Source organism: Uloborus diversus, unplaced genomic scaffold, assembly GCF_026930045.1.
Source record: "Uloborus diversus isolate 005 unplaced genomic scaffold, Udiv.v.3.1 scaffold_12, whole genome shotgun sequence".
Classification (NCBI taxonomy): Eukaryota; Metazoa; Arthropoda; class Arachnida; order Araneae; family Uloboridae; genus Uloborus; species Uloborus diversus.
The window spans coordinates 4,124,666-4,146,872 of NW_026557876.1; the positions used below are offsets into that span (position 1 = coordinate 4,124,666).

Genomic DNA, 22,207 nt, shown 5'->3' on the forward strand with positions numbered 1-22,207 from the left:
TGTATATGATGAGATGCTTTTGCATAAAAAATGATACATTAAATAATATAATTATTTTATGTCTTGTTAAAAGTTTTACTGTTTGTTTTGATGTAGCGTAGTCATTATTTGTGTCATTTATTTTTTTGTGCTTATTTTGATTCTTGTACCGCATTTTCCCTTTTAAAAAATTCTCTTTAAACTTTTCATTTTAATGAATGATTCTATTTTTTAAATTCTATGTTCTTTATATTGTTAAATGTTTTTTTACTTTTATTTTTACTTACAATTTTTTGGCTTTTTTTAATTTTTGGCTACTGGCTGTTCACAACTAAAATTTACTGTGCATTATTAATGTATTGTCGATATGTATTGCTTTTTCAAAATGTTTTGCTTTTTTATATTTTTTGTGTTTGCTTTTTAAACTCATATTAGTCAGTCTAGGCATCTTCCAGTTTATTTTTTACACCTTGTGAAATACTTTTGATGAAATGACATCTAGTCACCCTGTAATGAGATGTAAAATATAAGTTCTCCCTGAAGTTGTTTCTGCACATCTGTTCCTTTTTCATGAACTGTAACGAGTTCATTTATTTCATCTAGAAATGTAATGGAGTAGTTATAAACTCTAGGCTAGACTCTTAGTTATACATCGACACATTTGCTACTTTTTATGCGGTGTGAAATAAAAGCATTTTTGCTGTTATTTCGCTTTTACGCACCGTTTCTGATTTTTTGCACATTTTGGAAATTTTATTTGGCTACATGTGTTTTAGCTGGGTTGCCAACTGCTCCGCATTTTGCAGAATTGCTCCGCAAAAATGGCGAAGCTCCGCAAATAAGTTATTTTGCCCCCCATTTCCTGGTCGAACGTTTTAGAGTTCATATTTTGTTATTATAATGTCAATCATGTAAATGTAGGAATTTAAAGATACCTATACTCAAAAATTGAAACAGGGTTTAAAGCTGTTTTATTAGTTTAAAAATTATTTTTATACTAGTACTTAAAATGATTATTAAAGCTCAAAAACAATTTCAGTTATGTGTTTTTTATTGTTTTTTATACGAAATACCGACTTGCTCCTCAAAATTTCAAATTGTTCTTCCAAGGTTGGCAACCCTGGTTTTAGTAACATTCTCATTTTGTCCATAATGTGATCGGCCCATTTGTAAATATTTGTTTCGGTTTTTAACCAAGCTTAGCAAAGGTCTGGTTTATGAAGATTCTAAAAAAAAATGTTTGGGTTAGAAGTAAATTTCAAAAATACAGAAATTCGGTTAAATTTAAATTTTTCTTGAAAAATTAGGCATAAAGCTAGAGATGTTGCGAGTTACTTTACAGAAGGGATCCTTTTCAACCTTTCTTTAAGTTTCTTTTAACTATTAGGTTATTCAGTGTTTGGGCGAATCATCAGGAGAATTTACGTATATGAAAATATGCCACACTCAAAATGGTGGATTTTATGGAGGGAAATATTGATTAGTTGAAAAGGTAAGTACAGCATTTTTGGGAGTAAGCACCGCATCGAAATAAATTCTCAAGGAAAAAAAAATTTATGTATGTGCCACACCCGCCATAAGCACCGAGCCCAACATTAAGCAACTTAAAAGCACAATTAGCAGTAAAGAAACCTGGAATTAAATGCAAATGGAAAAAAAAAAATTTAAATTAACGAAACTATACATACTCTACTATAAATATAATTTTCTAACCTTGGGAGGAGACGTTCGTTGGTTATCCAGAGCAAGGGACGTTGACCCTTTTCCTCAATGCTAAAATAGTGGGCCAATGTTAAACTCTCTGGCCCAAGAAGCCCAAAAGTATCAATCGACGTAGAAATGATATAGGCCAACGTGCGAATATCGAACAATAACAGCGTTGATGTAATTTTTTTGCCGACTTGATTTAAAAAGTCATTTTTACTGCTTATTTTGAGGTTTGAAATCAATAATTATAAAAGGAGTTTCTATAGTGACATTGTTATTTATGCAGAAATCAGAAGCAAAATAGAAAATTGCAAACATCGAAAAACGTTGTTTTGTGTTAGAAAAAAAATATTGAAACACTGACTTTTTTGCCTTACGTGACTTTTCCTAAGTTAATCGTTTGTTGTGCGAAATGCCTGCAGCAGGATGATGTGGTGCCATCTATTGACAGCACTTTCAACGTTTTTTAAAAACCTTGACCTTAAGACAACCTTGCCAACAGTCTTGTAACTCTTATGATCTCAAAAAGCAATGGGTGAATAAATCTTAGAAACAATTTCAGGAATTTCTAGCCATTTTTTATCGCCGAGGGGTTTTGAAACTGGTTATTTCTAAAGCTGGAAGTGCCTCTCCTGGCTCACATGTGATTTGTGATGTTGTGCCATTTTTTACATCTTGCCTTCCTTTTTACGCTTTCTCCTCACTCTGCTCCATTTCAGGGAGGAATCGAAGTAAGTGGCTGTTTGTATCTCTCGATGCTTTTCTGTTTTTGTGGCTGTTGCTTTTACAGTTCCCCTCAGTTGTGCCCTTTTTGTTTCTTTGTTTGATTTTGTGTGTGTTGTACAGTGCATTATACCAATTGCAAATTTGTTGTACTGCCTCATAATATGTACATATGCGCTTGAGATTGTTTAATAAGCAATGTATTACGTCTAACACTCTGTAGTGCTGATGCCTTGCTCAAGACAGCTGTGTTTATTGCAGGGTTGGCAAAAACCTGGGTTTTTTAAAAAAAGCCCATGGACCCAGGGTTTTTTTGGGTTTTTTAAATAAAACCCAAAAAAAACCCAACTAAAGTTGGGTTTTTTGTCTTTTTTTAGGAAAAATGTGGGGTACTTGTAACATACTGTAGCATAAGTATATAGACAAAGTGCAAAAATTGTCTTCGGGTAAAAAAAGCTGGAAAACTAGTTAAAATTCAGCGATTTCTGAAGAAAAGTATAAAAGACGAAAAAACCCAAGAATGGTGAAGTTTTAGATTTTTCAATTTTCATTATTCCAACAGTTAAGGCAAAGTTACTTCTCGAGTGATAAAAGCTATTATTCGTTTTTAATTACTACATTTTTTTTTCTGCATTTTACTTTATTGTATTTCATTTTGTTATGCAAAACTACTGTAGAACCTCAAGTAGTTTAAAAATCCTTTTTTACTGAATTCCAGCTTAATCAAAACATTTCTTTGAACTTTATGTTGCCCGTTTTTCTATTTCTGTGTACAGAGTAAGAAATATTAAACTTTTTCGTAAGATAATGAAAATACTGTACCTGTTGACCGTTAGAAAAATCTGTTTATTTCTAAAAAATGTACCTTGTGTTTATTCGAGATTTGTGATGTGTTGGTTAGAAGAAAATAATTCACATGAAAGCATTTTAACTAAATTAGTTTTCTCTGTACAATCTACAAATATTGAGAAAATCAGACGCGACAGGACTTAGTCAAGATAATTTGAGTTATTTATTGACCAGTTAAAGAAAAAAGTTAAATATATTTATTTAAAATCTTTGAAGTATTTTTTAATGCCGTTAAGAGTTAAGAAATACTATTAAAGTTCAAAATTCATTTTTTATGTTCATTGTCTGTGGTGAAGAACAAATAAAAAAGAACTTTAAATTGGAAAAGTATTTAAATTATTTTTTTTAAAAACTTCTCAGAAAATCTGAAAAAACCCAAAAGTGGGCTGAATAATGGGTTTTTTTAAATGGGTTTTTTCAAAAAAAACCATTGGGTCCAACCCAATTGGGTCCAATTCGGCCAACCCTGGTTTATTGTAATTACAGTTGGGTCTCGAAAAATCTAAGGTAATTGGTGCTCACATCGCCTCGGATTATCCGAAAAATTATTTGGACTACATAAGGACGTGCGCTCTTTACTTCCTTATGCTATGAAAATGAAATATTGTTGTCTCCTCTAAAAATTTATCACTCAAATATCAACATAAATTTATGTTTTAATCAACCCTGAACGAGTTATGTCTGCAAGTTCTTGGTTATAAACCAGGGTTGGCAAGTTTCTGCTGAGGTGGTTAAAACCACTGGTAGAAACTGGTTAAAACCGACGTGGCAAAAAACTCACAAAATGACAAAAAATTAACTATTGACATACAATGGAAAATGCACAGAGAAAATAATTAGTTGTTAACCAAAGCACACAATTTATATAATTAAAATATTATCTCAATTCAAAATCAAATGTTACATTGTTTGGACCCCGCTCCTTAGAAAAGGTGGTTTCTAAAATCTAACCAGTTTCTCGACTCAATATGCACAAATGAGAAATTTTAGAATATTCTTCGAACAGAAGAGCTAGCAGGCAATGCATCAAAGAACGCAAGCACTGTTCATGAAATTGTCATATATTTTTTAACTGATCCACCACGTAGTAGTTGGGATAATGGTAAAAATTTGACTGGAAAAAGAAGTTTCGAGAAATGGGGCCAGTTTGTTTTGCAAAGCTGTGATAATAGGTACAAAATCTAGCTTAGGATTCGCAAGTAAAATTCTGGCACTTTCTTCTTGAAGCACATGATAATTTCAGTCACAAGCAATTTAGATGAAACATATAAGCGAGCAAATTACAATCGGTAATGCCTGTTTTAATTCTGTACGTCACTCCTCTTTCCCAAGCCCCTATATGATTTTTGTCCTTTGTTAGATGAATCCAAATATTACGAGCATCTGCAATTGGAAAGTTCCCTATTCAAACTAAGTCAAGGACACTAGCATAGGATTTTATGTTTTTAAATGATGAAATGAAGTTTAATTTTTTTTAAATTGATTTAAACAAATATCATTTAGTAACTACTGGAGTTATTAAAGACGCTTTAAACTTTTTGCCAGTTTCTGCCGGTTTTTACTGGTCATAACCAGTTTCTGCCACTGGCGGGCCAAAAACTAGTTTATGCCGGCAGAAATCCAACCCTGGTGTAAACGTGCAGGCAGCCGAAAACTGTAATTTGACTTGTCCTCTAATAAGTTTTGACGAGTTTTGTCTTGAAATTTGTTTCTATGCGTGAGCGTACGTACCTCATATGGTACAATTTGTTAGTCATTGAAGGATAACATTTTGTATATATGCTTCATACAGCTTCAACTTTTGCACTTCCCTTTTAAGTTGCAATCAAATATTCCAAAAAAAAAAAGTCTGTTCGTCTTTTGAGGCAGAACAATGTTTTATTTTCAAGTTATTTTTTGTATCAACCAGCTTCTTACTTTCTCCAAGGCATCTCTTAATCCGTCTCCAAGCGTCAAGGAATATATCGTGTCACTTGGCAAGTGTTATTTGCCATAAATCTTTCGGTTTCTTTTTACTACCTTATTGTATACTGTTGGGGAAGTCCTACATTGCAAAATATTTCAATTTTCAGATTAAACCATTTTTTAGTCGATAAAAAGTATACTTTAAAAATAATAACAAAGCACCTCGGATTTTCGAAACTGGACTGCATTGGATTTCTTCGAATTTCATTCTTCAATCGTGTCGTAATTTCACTTTTTGCCTGGTTAGGCAAGTTTTTTCCCAATCTTCAAATGAAGTAAAAACAAGTATATAAATCAGATTATTTTTTTAAAAATAATGTAGGTGGGTCGTTCTCCAAAAAGTGTAACTTTTAAGTCACACGCACTTTACACAGTAAAAACTTTAAGGAACGATTCATTTAACAATGTTCTTTTTAATTTCATCAAAAATATACCTATTTAAACCAGTCAATAATTTTTTAATAGTTTTTATTTAATATATTTTTGGACATAACATGTGAATTCTCACCCCCGTGGCATGTCACACACCTTGTGGGACTGTTTATGTTGCTTAATAACTTCTTTAATTAAAAGTATATACTTATTTATTGATCATTCCTTTCACAAGTGTCTCAAATACTAATTGTTTAAGTATATTTAATTTCTTTAATATTGTGTTTTAGTTTGCTTTAGTATTACAAACAGTCATGTCACACAATAAATTCTCACCTCCGTTACCTAAACACAAAATGCCATTCCTCATTGCCACGTGGCAGTAACAGGGGTGATTGTGGTCCGGTATTTTACCGAATATCCGGTATTTTCGGACGTATTTCCGATATTTTCATGTCCGAAAATACCGAAATTATGTTCTTTTTTTCGTTATGCTTTTATCTCCCTACCTCCGCAATTTATTTTAAATTATATAATACTCATCAAATATACCTGAAAGAGCCGTAAGATGGACGACTATCCCTTAAGATGGTCAAATGTCAAGATAATTTGTATAACACCAGTTCAAAAGTAACTTTGTAATCCATTAAAAATTTAATTAAATGTGCACGCAATATTTCAACTCAGAACTATTTAATACTATGGCATAGGTGCACTTAAGTAATAGGGGCCAAAGATTACCCCCCCCCCCGTTCTCGCTTTGAAACTTTCAGGTATTTTTTGATGAACTCATAATCACCCCTGCAGTAATGAAATCAAACTTTATTTTCCATGGTACAAGGGAGCCTCCTTGTTTATTTTCAGCCATAGTTGAAGTTGTGAGATTTTTGTCGAAAAACAAGAAGATAGGTTTCGCTTTAGAAACTTAGTGTGGTTATTCTGACTTCTCACCTCCGTGAACTTGAATTTCAGGGATGTAAATTAATGTAAAAAAAGAAGGGAACATGTTTTCACATGCTTAACATGTGCAGATTGTAGTAACTAAGAAAGAAGGATTTTCCATGAAAAATGTATCTATTAGAGGCCTATATTAATGGAAAATTCCTCACCTCTGTGACAGATCTTATCAGTGTCTTATTTCTGAGGTGAAAATAAAAAATGATGGAGGGTAAATGCATCAATAATAGACATTCAACCAAAATTATAAATTGCCAGTATATCCTCAAATTTACTAAATACTATTTTTTAACATACATTTGAAACTGCTAATTAATCCGTATTTTAATTAAGAGAGCTTAATATTATATTCCCACTAATCATTAAAACAGCTGATTGTTTGCACAGCTAACAAAATTACTACTTTGATATTAAATTGACTTCAATATTTGAATATTAAAGGGGGTTTTTTCCCCGTGAACAAGGCATTTTTTAATTTTCTTTATTTATGTGTAAAATAATTGGAATTTAGCTGGGCTATTGTTTATGATTACTTCTAGTAAGTAACACTTTCATGTAAGAATGAGAAAAAAAAAGAAAACGAGGTTTCAAAATTGAACAATACAGTGAAACCTGTGTAAGTTGACCACTCGCGGTGCAGTACTTCGGCGGTCAACTTAGACAGGTGGTCAACTTATAAAGGGCGGTAATAATTTTTTTATATTTTTTGTCACTTCTTGCACCATGTATTCATTTTTTGAGGAATTCACCCTTACTCTTTCTGTTCAACTCACTTTCATTGTTTAACATTATTGAAAGGGAAACAATAATTAAAAATACTATTCAAATAATTTTGTTAGTTTTTTCTTGTTTTTAACTACATTTAGACACTTTAGTTTCAAAAATTCCATACATGCCAGCTAATATTCTCTGGCTTTTTCCATTTTCAGTTAATTTTAATATTTCATACTTTTTTATTAATCTCAAGTTCAGCTAACTTTCTTTTTTGAAACCTTTTTATGTAAAACTTTTTGCACAAAGAGCAACAAGCTCGACTCTCCCAGTTCATAAAGGCAAAATTGAAATGTCCTATCTCTTAATCCCTTGCACCAGAAACGTGTAACTTTACTAATTAGCAAACCCAGATCTGCATACCCGCAGTGCAAGAGGCCCGCATCCTTAAAAAGGCTAACAGTGATAGAAATTGAAGAAAAAAAAAAACTAGCACTAAGACTTACTCACTTTACTAATAGACACTGCTGGCCACTAAGGAGGGGTCCTACATATTTTGTTGCAGGGGCATCAAAATGTGTAGATCCGGGCCTGCTCTTTTTAGCACAATTCCTGTGTTGTCACAACATATTGCAACTGAAAGGGAAGACTTTAAACTTTTCTACTGACACATATTTTCATTGAACAGAATACAAAAAGCTATCTCAAATAAAACAACAAATGAAAAACAAGTTTGGAGAATCAAGAGCAGCATTAAGCTTTATGCTGCTGTTTAGTTAGTAAAATGCTGTTCGTTCTGTCATCAAAGCATTAAAAACATTCTTGGAAAGCTATGAAAAAAAAATAATAATAATAAATAAATAAATAATAAAATAAAATAATTTGCTGAAGAAAGTTAAAAAAAAATTAAACCAAGTGGTCAACTTACAAAGGGTTTTTTACAATACTCCAAACCAAATTTGGCGAACATTAGTGGTCAAGATAGAGAGGTGGTCAAGTTACAGAGGTTTTTCTTCATTATATGACATAGGACTAATTCTGTTCCTGACAAAAGCGGTCAACATAGACAGGTGGTCAACTTACAAAGGTGGTCAACTTTACAGGTTTTACTGTATTTGCATTCAAAAGTTACGTTTTCTGGAGAATGACCCAGGTACGTATTTAATGTTTTGTTTCACACAGAAAAATTGTATCAGGTCCCTGGTCCCACAATGTAAATAATTTGCTTACGGCATATGGACCGTTGAGTTCCAGCAGGACTGAATGGAATTTTCCGAAGTCCCCAAGGAGGAGTTGGAGTGCTTGGCCCACTCCTTTTGTATGCTCCCTGCAAATTTTTGTGATGTTATTTGAAGTCCCGTGTTTATGAAAACTGTCCGTAGCTCCTAAAATACCTGAAGGTTAACATCTGGGTAGAAGTTTATGTAGTAACTGAGCTGGTGGTGTATTTTAAGAAGTTTATTAGCTTGTTCGATGTATGGTCAATTTTACATTAACAAATATAGTTAATTCAACTACCAATAACAAAATTATAACAAGTTAGAACATCTTAAGAAGCAGTTAGATGGGCAAAAAAAAATAGGTTTTTGGAAATATTTCATTAAAATTATATTTATGATATTCTCAAATGAAATGGAAAATTACCATTTAAAGATGCTTATGCTTGAATTTTAAAACTATATTTAGTTTGGAATTCATCAAAAATCTTTTATACTTTTTTCCAAGTATGAAATACATGAAAGCATTTACTTTTTAAACTTGATATTTATGTTTCATAAATATGCAAGCATCAGGTAAGTTTCTGTTATTTTCTAGAGGGCAGAAGGGGATTTCGTATTATTTGCTCTGTAAACTATCTTTGTATGTAGTTTTTTCCTAAGTTTAATTTATAAAATTTTAATGCACAATGCTCTCAAAAGTGTAATTATAATAATAAAATGCAGTCTTCTTATAAAATTTGAGCAAACATTGCCATATACTTAAAAATCAATGATTCTTAACTTGCTTGAAATTAAATTAAAGCACATAATCCATTATGATACTTCTCTCATTCAATTAGTTTCATGAAAACGTTCTTGTTTTGTTACTGTAGTTATTAAACAAGCAGTACTCTCGGCAGGGTTCGAAAGTATCATGATATTTTCGTACTGGGTTTGTACTGGTCATGGAAATCCTGGAAAGTCATGGGAAAAAAATTAATATTTTCATTAAAAGTCATGGAAATGTATTTTAAAGTCATGGAAAAATGTCCTGAGCAAAGAGGAAGTAACAATAGTTGGAAGAGCATCAGAAATCTTTAATGACTTAACAGTATTGCATAAAAACCCTATTAAAACTGGAAAATTGAACGATACCCATAACAAATCTGAATTTTGAAATCCCATTGCATCCACTTCTGTAGCAGTCGACATTCTTTTTTTGCAGTATGATTTTACTGCTTGGACATCACTAGTTTTGAATTTATTATTATTTTCATCACTTCTCATTTTTTTTATTCTGTATAGTAACAAACTTGCACATTCTTGATTTTGCCATGCCGACTCAAAAAACGCAATTTCATTGCTTCCGAGTATGTTTCAATCACTCATAAAAAACCATATTTTTCAATTTATCTGACGTTATCTTGGTTTGTTGATGGTTTTAGGAAATAAAGATCTTTTAATGGGCGATAGAAATAGTGGAATTCTAATATTCTAAAATAGTGGTGCCCAAAGTACGGCCCGCCAAATTGATCCATGTGTAGCCCACTTTTAGGTTCAATTTCAGGAATCTAACACTATATTATGGAATTTCTAAACCTATTAATTTATATGCATTTGAAAAAGTGTAAATTAGTAAACAAGTACATTTGAGTCAGATGATTTATTCAGGGGTCGAAGTGGTCCTATATATCCTATATTTTCAAAAAAAGTATGAAAATCGTCCTATATTTTTGGGAAATGTCCTATATTTCCTATATTCCAGTTTTTTTATCCAATTTATTTCTTTAAAACAACAGTAAATAAACTATCTGACTTCGGATTTTTCGTCGAAAGTACGTGTTAAAATTAAAAAACGCAACTCACTAAATCCTGCAACAGGCATCTTCTCTCATTAGCTACAGCAATATGACGTCATTGTAGTGGGTGGAGTTTCAAGAACGAATTCTGAAGCTGGTTTTAGAATTTTGCGTTTGGCAACAGCAGTTTGTTTTGTTTTCCAGCGTGGTTTTATTTCGGTTTTTGTTTTCGCGGGTGTATTTTTGTGTTCAGTGCATTTTCTGATCGGAATGTTCTAATAGTCTGTTTGCAACCTTTTCTTTTTCGTGGAATTTTATTGAACAAAATATCTGTATATTTCTGCTACAAAGCATTGGTTATTTCCTGTTAGTTCTCAACACAAAGACGGTTTTTATTTATTTATATCAGCTATGTTTGTGACACTTCTATCCCTGCAAAAATTGTGAGTTGCTGTGTTAAGTATCAATAAATTTCACATTGTTTTTTTTTTTTTTTTTTCTACAAAGTACACTTTTTTCAAAAATTATTCTTTCAACTACAGGAAAGTCATTTCAGGTGTAAGTTATAATTTTGTTTGAGGGTTTTTTTTTTAAACAAATCATTGATAAGAATAAATAAATAATACGTATTGTTTTTCATAGCGAAACTATTCATATAATGTGTCCTATATTTGTCCTATATTTTTTGTGGAAAATGTCCTATATGTGACAAGTCGATCACTTCTACCCCTATTTATTTGCTACTGAATGATTTTTTTATTAATACAGTAAAACCCCTCTAATGCGGATACTAATGGGACAAATTTTTTTGTCCGTAATAGAGGGGTGTTCGCAGGACGGGTTTAATAATGTTATTTGCATTGGAATTGAATTTAAAAATGTCCATATAAGAGGGGTGTCTGTTAGGAGGGGTTTTACTGTATCTGTATTAAGAATGAATTTACTAAAGAATGACTTTACTTTAAAGAACCAGAATACTGACAAGTTACATGTATGATAAGATGCACTATTGACACGAAAAGGCAACTTTCAAAGCAAATTTATTGATACTTTAATAAAGAAAAATATCAGATATTTAATCATAATTATATTGCACTTACTGTATTTTTACTTCACTTAAATTTACATAAAAAAGACAACAGAAGAAGAAACTAGTTTTAGCAGTGTGCACTAATGTTTTTTCAACCACAAAGAAGTGTTTCGATGAGGTATTTGCATTCAAGTAAAAGTTTTGCTTATTCACATTTCCAAAAATTGGCAAGTTTGATATTAAATAGTACTATTCTCTTTGTATAACAAGGTCATAAAATTTTTATGAAATCATGAAAAAGTCTTGGAAAAGTCATGGAATTTTTTTTATCGGAATAGAGTATGAACCCTTTTCGAAAATATCCCATATTTTGATATATTTCAGATATTTTGATATATATCCGATATTTTCAATGAACGAAAACTGAAGTCTTCAAAATAGTAAATGCATCCTCAAATCACTCTTTATTTTCTTATATTATTATTATAATATGTAGACTTAAAATTAAGGTTTCTTTCATTATTTATATCTAATGTTTCAGTTTACATTTCTATCAATTTTAATGGAGTTTATCTAGCATTGGCTGTTTTACTCATTTTTCTTCTGTTAGCTACTTTTACACAGTTATGATTCAGAAATAAAAAATATGCATCTGTCTCTGCACAGGCATGACATTTCTTTTTTTTTTTTATGACCAACATGTAATATTTAACTAGATACTTTTAATATGAATCAAAATTGTAACATTACTGATAATTGAATGAACATAAAATAAAAACAAATACTTTGCTGCATTAATGATGTATTAATACTTATAAAAATGTAATACATACATTTTTAGTTATTTTAATAATAAATGAACAATATTACTATGAATAATATAATTTTTATATTGAAGATACCGTAGTTGAAAAAGTAAATATCGAAAATATCAATATCATGATATTTTCAAAATATCCGATATGTATCGGCACCTCTGACTCTCGGCCCCGCTTAATCGTATATCGTCGATTCTAAGAAATATTATTCCATTAAGCAGGGTATATTTGATTAAGCAAAGTCTTTGTCTTTTTAAATTGACAATATTTGTCTTAAAACGTAATAATAAATCAATAGCTATATAAAGGAAATAATTAATGTTACTGGTTGAAAGTTTTTCATTAAAGTTGTTAAAAAGTAACTTTCAACTTTAGTTTTTTTTTTTGTTTTTTTGTTTTGTTTTTTTTGGCACTTTTTGCCAGCCCTTTTTTTTTTTTTTTTTTTTTGAAAATTTCTGTAATATTGAATTGCTTGATCAAGGTCTTTTGGGAACATTTTTGCCTACTGGTTGACCTGTATTTTACATTGATTTTTTGTCAAATTGTTATTGTCTGAAGTGTTTATATTCCTTTGTGTTATTTAATTTAATTATAGACTTTTTTTTTTGGTAATGGCAACGACGAAAGATTTAAGATAGAAGAAAATGTCTTGATGTAATATAAATGTTTTTCTCGCCCGTTGATTGAAAAACAATATTGTTTTATATTTTTACGTCAATAACAGATCTTACGTCACTTATTTTTCATTTAATTCAAAAATTTCTTTGGGAAAGCTAATCAATATCATTTGATTATCCAGGGAATTTATTCTATTAAGGGGGCATTTTTAACATTACGTCAATGGGGCCGTTACCCGATTAAGCGGGGCTGACATTATATCGAAAGTTTTCCCCCCTGGTATATAATAGCCATAGTGGTATGCATTTTGTGTCCAGATAAATTGTGACAATTTTGTTACAACACAAAATAACAAACATACTGTAAGAGTTTAGATTGTTCTTTATAGCAAATATAACAAAAATTTTTTTTTTTTTTTTTTTTTTTTTTTTTTTTTTTTTTTTTTTTTTTTTTTTTGAACAATTACTAGCACTCTTAATGGTGGTATACTGTTTTCAAGATTATCATTTAGCGATCAGTTTCTCCTCTAAGAAAATAATTGTAGCTGACCAGTTGCGGCTCGTGTCTTGAAAAAGTGAGGGGGGCCAGATCATGGGCACACTCGCATCCCAGCTCCCGGTTTTTGAAAAATAAAAAAAAAATTTTAAAATATTTTTAATATTTGACTTTCCTTAAAATAATTATTTGTGTTAAATAAATAAAATTAAATTGATTTTAAACATAAGAAGAGCTACAAAATACTTAAACTACTTGATAAAACACGAAATGTATTAATCTCATGTTTATGTCCATGATTTCCGGCAGGGTGGTGCACTCTCTCTCTCCCCCCCCCCCATCTCCATGACTTTCAAAAATAAAATTTAACTAATCCAGATAGGGAAAAGCTGAAAAATGCATCGCCAAAAATTATTAATCTCGCGTTTATATCCGGTACGCTTTCCAGCGCTGCAGTACGTTTTAATTGCAGGTAAGGGGCTGCAAGGGAGGCAATTTCACCGGTGTTTCAACGCACCCCATTAATTTTACTTTTCTAACGGATGAGCCGCGGATTATACGCAGGAAATACGATACAATCCACTCTTCATTTCAAGCACGTACGCACAAAAAATAAATAAAAAGTTATAAATTATTGTCTGAAAAAAGTGAGGGGGCCCAGGCCCCCTCCGGCCCATCCCACGAGCCGCCGCTGTAGCTGACTAACTCCATTAGATGTTATAAAACAAATATTAATTTAAGAAATTTTTCTGCTGTAATGAGTAGAAGTTTGTTGAATGCATTACAATTGGCTATAACATGTGATTACTTAAGATAATATGGAAATACTAGCTATACCCGACGCGCGTTGCTACACCAACAAAAAAATACATCATTATACTGATTTTCATGACAATCGGTTGAACGGGGCAGAAGTGGCTACTCTGCAGTGCCACCTGGTGGCGAGTGGCTTCAATGAGCATATTATGCACCTTCTCCGTGGAAAAATACATATATATAGCCATTTTCATAATAATCGGTCCAGGTATCCAGTGACTCTACTCAAATTTTGTACTCACGCAGTTTGCAAGATCTAAAAATATCAAATAGAAAAAGTTTTAAATCCCCCCGTTGCATGAAAAGGCATGAAACAATAAAGAAAGAATTTATTTGTTCAAACTCAAGAAAAATGGCTTCTTATCAATGAGATCTTTCACGCGAATTAATTTCTGCAGCCGATAATTTAATTCGTGTTTATCCAATGGATTGTGACTTAAATTGGAATAAAAAAGGAACGATCGATCGGATTTTTTTCGAACTGGTCTATAAACATTCCCAGTACCAAAAATAACAAACGGTGAATGTTTCAGCGAAATCTGTCGGGTAGTTTTTGAGTTCATGTATGACATACATTCATTTTTATATATATAGATATAAATTAGGTTCTTTAGAATTAAATATAGCTTCGGGTTTCTTGTGCATGGATTGAGTTTATTATCAGAAAAACCAGGTGTAAAAGAAAATTGTATGCTGCCGTAATATGCATAAAGATGACCACCCTTAAGTTGACCGCCTTTTTAGGCACATAATTAGTCCTTTGTCATATGAATCAACGTCTGTAAGTTGACCCATAGCGCACCACAAGTGGTCAACTTACACAGGTTTCACTGTAGCTGCAGCTGATCTCAAAATGAGATTTTGGCAGTTTTACGTGTCTGTGTGCTTGATTCAGATGACACATTTTTTTTTAATTTAAAATATTTTCCGTTCACTAATGGCCTTAAAGCATTGCATTTAGATAAATTATATTTCAAAGAACCACATAGAGACAATTAATACCTCAGTTTTGATTTTTAAAAAGTGCACATATAACTTCTGTGCTTAGCATGATGCAAAGCAATGTCTGACATATAGACTTTCAAAAGACTAGGTGGTTAATTTAAGGGGTCTAAGGACCTTTACCCTTTAAAATTTTTGACTTTCTGGAAAAAATATATGTTTTGCATAATTTAATTCTGAACAATTTGATACCTTATTTATTATCACATGCAAAAAACTTTTCATGTTATCGTAAAAATGCGTGAACTTTCCCATAGACATTTATGTTAACAGCAGCTCTTTAAGCCTCTTTTTTTTAGGTGCCGGTTTTTTGTTTTGCGTGCATGATATCTCAGAAGGTTTCTTATATATTTCTGTAAAACTTTTCATGCATGTTTGTCTGGTTTATTTTTATAATCTGAACATAGATTTCAACTAAAAATGAAAGATAATATTTTTTTAAAAAATTGCCCAAAATTTCGAAAAATCTTGATATTAACTAAAATTTTAAAAAAAAATAAATAATTTAAAAAAAATAATAAATTTAGGTTCAGATCATAAAAATAAACCGGACAAGCATGCATTAAAAATTTTACGGAAATATATTAGAAACTTTCTGAGATATCATGCACGCAAAACAAGAAACCTGCGAAACCGGCACCTGAGAGAAGGGGGCTTAAACAGCTGCTGTTAAGATAAATCTCTATGGGGAGAAGTTACGCATATTTACAATAACTTGAAAAGTTTTTTTTTGCTCATGGTAATAAACAAGGCATCAAATTGTTCAGAATTAAATTATGCATGACATATATTTTTTCCAGAAAGCCGAAAATTTTGAAGGTTAAAGGTCCTTAGACCCCTTGAGTGCTTTAAAAATGCTATTTTTTCCCCCCGCCCTAGCTCGTTGTCATTGTAGTTTATCGTTTCTCTCCATCCAGGAGCGCCGAAAGAGAGTGGGTGTCCGAGAGGGATGCAGAGTCCCCGGGACAGGAGTGGGAACGCATTGCTCGCCTCTGCGACTTCAACCCCAAGGCCTCCAGGTCCACCAAGGATACTTCCCGCATGAGATCCATCATCCTGCAGCTCAAGCAGTCGCCCATCAGCACCATGCAGCGCAAGGCTTGAACTTCATCGCAGAGTCCCAGCGTTTCGTCTCTCTCTCTCGCCGAAATCGTGTTTCCTCGGTTCTGTGGGGACCTTCGTTCTCGTTCAATATCTCGGGCGACGGGAAGACTTCCCGTGAGCAGTTACGTTAAAATATGAAACGGATTATTAAAGAAATGTAGTATTCTTCAGAAAATGAATTGTTCCTTAAGTTATTTTCATGTTGTTACGTATTTCTAATTTGGAAAAAAAAAACATTAATTAAGACAACATTAACATTAAAAACATTAAGACTTCCTGTGAGCAGTTACGTTAAAATATGAAACTGGAAACGTACAGATTATTATAGAAATGTAGTATTCTTCAGGAAATGAATTGTTCCGTAAGTTATTTTCATGTTGTTACGTATTTCTAATTTGAAAAAAAAAAAAAAAACATTTATTAAGACAACATTAACATTTAAAACATTAAGACTTCCCGTGAGCAGTTACGTTAAAATATGAAACTGAAAACGTACGGATTATTAAAGAAATGTAGTATTCTTCAGGAAATGAATTGTTCCGTAAGTTATTTTCATGTTGTTACGTATTTCTAATTTGGAAAAAAAAACATTAATTAAGACAACATTAAAAACATTAATTAATTAAGACTTCCTGTGAGCAGTTACGTTAAAATATGAAACTGAAAACGTACGGATTAGTAAAGAAATGTAGTATTCTTCAGAAAATGAATTGTTCCTTGAGTTATTTTCATGTTGTTACGTGTTTCTAATTTGAAAAAAAAAACATTAAGACAACATTAACATTAAAAACATTAATTAAGACTTCCTGTGAGCAGTTACGTTAAAATATGAAACTGAAAACGTACGGATTAGTAAAGAAATGTAGTATTCTTCAGAAAATGAATTGTTCCTTAAGTTATTTTCATGTTACGTATTTCTAATTTGAAAAAAAAAAACATTAATTAAGAGAAACTTTTGAAAATTTAACTCTGGAAAACCCCTAACACTATGACAAACGGTTTGAAGGGTCATTTCACGGTAATTTAGACATTTATGTCGAGTCCGTAACGTGACCTTCTTTTGCCATAACTTTTTAATTTACTGTTTGATTAGCTTATTATTTTATCTTGAGCTTTTCCTACCAACACACCAACTCAAATTAAAATAATTTGCAAATCAAACAGTAAATTAAATAGTTATTGAACAAAGGTCACGTGATGGACTCTACATAAATGTCAAAAATACCGTGAAATGACCCTGAAACGAAAAGTCTCTCCATTGTGGTTCACAGATGTTACCTTTTTTTTTTCTTTTTCGTAGGCCACCAGGCTGCGCAAGGCAGGCATTCCAACCACAGGGTTCGTACGCTCCTTCAAAACTCCTCCAATACTCCTTCATTTAGGAGATTTTTCGAGGGGCCCTTCAAACTCCTTCATTTTGGTTTTAACTCCTTCTTTTTTAGTTCAAGACTACATAACGTTCCCTTATCACAGTAACTAAAAATACTTTGATCGACAACTTAACTTCGTAACAAGAGTGAAGGTATAAGGGCAGTTTCAATGTAATAATTTTGTTTATTTTTTAAGTTGTGATTTACAAATTAATCCTAGAAATTGTAAAAGTTGTAGGTGAAAATATTATTAGATGGACATTTCATAAGTGAAGTAAAACATGCTTAAATGGTGCTTGGCTATTTTTTCAAGTTTTGTGATTAATTTACCCTCCACCACACTCTCATTAGCAAAAGTCAGGTTGAATAATTATTATTTAAATTTTTAAAAATACATAAGTAGATGTACTTCATTAAGTGATTGTGTCAAAAGAACAATTGTTTAGTAAATCACAGTTGTAATATTGTAAAAAGGTCATCCACAAGTGATGTCATGCCTTGAGGAGGAGACGGGCTCATGAAATTGTGACAAGGGGAAGAGATAGGACATTAAGTAACATCACACAGTTATTGTAACAATATGTTTATGAAAAATATGACGTGTGACAAGAGGAGGAGTAGGTGAAGTGTGATACATAGTGACCAAAGGGGGGTCAAATATGTAAAAAAAGTGCTACATCATTTAATGATAGTCCATCGATACTCCTTCAAAATCTCATTTTATTTCTTCAAAACTCCTTCATTTTATTTCTGAAATTGAGTACGAACCCTGAATCAATTGAATTTGGAGTTGAAATAGTGTTTGTCTTTCTTTTCTAAAACCGTTTCTCTCTGTCCTCTTGAGACGCAACTCGGCCAATTCTTAAAATGACTTCTCTCTTTCATTCCCTCTCGAATGTCTATCCAGACACGAATCAGGTGGGCTTTGTGGCCCATTCTCAAAAATCCTGTGTCCTGGAAATGGCCCCCTTTGAAAAACTCTAACGCAAAAGCAGCCCCTTTGCAAAATTTTACATCTTAAAAGTAGTCTTTTCATTAAGTTTCATTCTAAAGAAGACTTCAGCTGGAAAATACTCCGAAATGCTGACTTTTTTCTCCCTAGGAGTAGTTTTAATGTAATAAAATTGAAAACAAAATGTTCTAATAATGTTGTAACACTAGTGTAACAGTTTGACTATGGATTATAAAAGGAATGTAATTAATCATTGAAGAATATTCTTCCAAACATTATTTTTTTTTTTTTTTTTTTTTTTTTTAGTTTGCATTATTGTACATTAGCAAAGCTCTAAGCATTTGAAGAAAAAAGTATAGAATGAAAATAATATTTCTTAAAATCTAACTCGAGTACCAAAAAAATAGAAGAGTATAAGATTTAAAAGGATGAAAGGATGCGTGTTTAAAAAAATATATTTTTTAATTAACTCCTAAGCCAAAAAAGATGATTCAAGTGTTAACTCGAAACAAAGCATCTCACCATTATGATGCACAGATGTTGCCCCTTTTTTTGGTAAGATTTATAACAAATGTATTAACTTTAATGCAGTTTTACAGAAACATAGATGTCTAAAACAAGATTCACTGCTGGCAGTACATTGTTCTACAGTTTAGGCTACAGTATCCTAATATCTTCACGTTTTTTTTTTTTTACACAAAGGAAAAAATGTATGCCTTAAATGTTTTCATTTGTTCTGTTATCTATGTAAAGTAATATTTTATTTCATATATCATTATTTGTGAAGTATGTTTTGACCAGTGAAATCAATATTAAAGATTTTATTGTTAATCTCGCATTGTGTGTTTGCTTTTTTGTATGAGTACAGATTAATATTTCATAATATATCTCGCTCTTAGAGGGTTCTTTGTGGTTTTTTTTTGGGGGGGGGGGCTGATTAGACCAATGACTGAATGAGCTCCCAAGTAGATCCATGTTGTTTCACAAAGCTCAGTTAGTCATTTATTGAACAATCAAGAGAGGGGCTACACAGTCTGTCCTTGTAGTGTAAGATAGTAAAATGGGATTCCCAGGGGGGGGGGAATGATTATGATGGAATTTTATTTTGATTAAAAAAGTCGAGCAAAATTAAGTTCTCGACCCGGAAAATCTTATGGGCCTGAAAAAGTGTTGTCTTTTGTATTAAACTCCTGTGGTCGATGGGGGAATTAGATTCTTAGGTCTGAAACCTAAATATAATTTTAAAAAATAACCAAATTAACATTTTAAATAAAATACACTAAAAGCTCTAATCAGTGTTGCCAGATGGTTCAACCCAGATTTCCCCAATTCCCTTCCAACTTTTCCCCAAAAAGCGATGTTTTCTATCAAAATTCCCCAAATGCAAAAATTATTTTTCCACGAATATTTTCATAAAATGAATCGACTTCCCCTGAGATTTGTCTCTTGAAAAAAATGTTTTTCCCCAAATAGCCAAATTTTTTTATAAAATTCCCCAACTTTTTTTTTCTTTTTTTTTTTTTGTCTTCTTGATTTTTATCTTTTTTTAAATCTTTACTGATACTACAGCTGAAAGTCTCTCTGTCCGGATCTCTCTCTCTCTCTGTCAGGATCTCTGTAACGCGCATAGCACCTAGACCGATTTTCATGAAATTTAGCAAAGAATTAGTTTGTAGCATGGGGGTGTGCACCTTTAAGCGATTTTTCAAAAATTAGATTTTGTTCTTTTTCTATTCCAATTTTAAGAACATTTTCCCGAGCAAAATTATCATAAGATGTACGACTAAATTACCAAGTTATCATAATGTGGAACCGTAACGTGGGCGAGAAATTCATTATTTGTAAATATACAGGGGAACCAAAATACCTTTTAACTTTCTACTACGGGCAAAGCCGTGCGGGTGCCACTAGTCATTAATACAAGCGCCTGACCGAGAGATAAGAAATAGCAAAATATTTTTTTTTCTACTCGCATTTACTACTCTGCTTCTGTATGTATATTTAAATTATGATTTTTGTATAGATTTATACAAGAACATTCTTCATCACACTTTTTTTTTTTTTTTTTTGCCTGTTTCACGTATCAACTAGTTACTCACGCAGAATTATTAATGCGAATTCCGTAGCATAATATTCCACATAATGCGAAATGCGAATTCAATCAAGTTGAGCAAAGCTAAACCAACCCTGTTTGATACCAACAATGAAACTACTAGATGTCAAGACTCGAACTTAAAAAGGATTTTTTTTTTTTTTTTTTTTTTTTTTTTTTTTTTGGCCCCATGTTTTCCCCCCAAAGAGAAAATTTTTTCCCCAAAGAATTCCCCTCAAAACCCATCTCCCCAAAATTTCTCAAGAGAGCACCAGATTTCCCCAAAATGGGGAAATTTCCCCCAATCTGGCAACACTGGCTCTAATTGGTTATTATTAACCAGTGGTTTTCAAACGGAGAGTACCTTCGTAGGAAGGTATAGGGGCCATTCCATGGAAAACTAATTTTGGCCTGCACGTGACGCCTCATTAAAAATAATTTAAAAGGGTAATGATTAAAACTTGATGGCTTAACTAATTACAAACGAATGTTTCTTTAAGCAAATTATTTCGTCATTACTTTTTTAATTAAGGTACGGGACAAAGTGGCTACTTTTTCCTAGAATAGCCAAATACATAATTTTTTTTCAATGGTTTAAACTAATGTTTCTAAGACAATGTGCATTGAAACCTTTTTTCACAAAATCTACAATTTTTTTAACATTTATTAATAGAGAAAAAATATTAACAAGTTCAAGAGGTTGACTTTGGCTGTCCCGCACATGACGCATGCAAATGAATTAAGTTTTAAATAACAAAATTGTTTAATAAAAATATAACTGTGTCAGAAATATCTTTATATCAAATGTAAAATTAAAAACCCCTGCTTAATTAAAATATTCGGAGATATGACAAGATGATAATGAAATGTAAGCGTCTTTTTATCCATCACTTGAACGGTGATGCGTTTTGATTGCACTATGGTTAAAAAAAACTGCATTTAAAAAGCCCATAGATCACATTTAGTATTACACTATTGTATTTTAAGGGTACTATTTGTTAAATGTAGTACCAGTACCATATCAACACTCATTTTAAAACACAACTAAATATGTTTTAGTGCACAAAATTTAGACTATTAAAATCAAACCGTATCTACCTATGCGTCATTCTGACACCTCGAAGACAAACACGAGCTGGTTAGACTATTCCAGATATCAAAAGATTCGTAATTTTTCGGGGAATCATGTAAGGTCCAATCTCGTCTTTGTACGGCATTAATTTGCAGCAGCAATGCCTCATTCTCTTCGGAGCTCTACTGCTGGCATCCTGCCAATAACACTGCGCGGCGAATACAAAAAGCCATCAAAATGCTTCTGCCACCATTCTTATTTTTTAAGAAATGTTAAACAATGGGGGGCGATGCAGTCCCAAAAATATAAATTAAATGCTGTGTTATCTGTTATAAGCATGCATGATTTAATTTTCAATCTTAATGATACCTGTGAGCGTAGTAAATATAAATTAGATGTTACAAAACGGAGAAGTTTCTTAACTGAAGATCTTTGATGCAACATGCTGTGTTTCTAAGATATTTTTTAATGTCCCAGCTTGAAATTTTTTTGACATAAGTCTCATAAGAGTGAGTCTGATTCTCTGGTTTTAAATCCCTAGGGGGCAAAAGATAATTTTGATGATTATTTTTTGAAG

General features: G+C 32.0%; 1 protein-coding gene across 2 annotated transcripts in view; it reads left to right on the top strand.

Annotated features, from left to right (window-relative positions):
* LOC129232400 (clathrin light chain A-like) overlaps positions 1-19,293 on the top strand; it is a 47,149-nt gene extending 27,856 nt beyond the window's left edge. The window contains exons 5-6 of one of the 2 annotated variants that reach the window (XM_054866545.1): positions 2,406-2,417; positions 15,958-19,293. In XM_054866545.1, the coding sequence (XP_054722520.1) occupies positions 2,406-2,417; positions 15,958-16,144 (199 nt within the window). In that variant the 3' untranslated portion in view covers positions 16,145-19,293. The remainder of the gene's footprint in view (positions 1-2,405; positions 2,418-15,957) is intronic. The other variant, XM_054866546.1, reaches the window with a different exon arrangement.
* Positions 19,294-22,207: the final 2,914 nt, after the last annotated feature.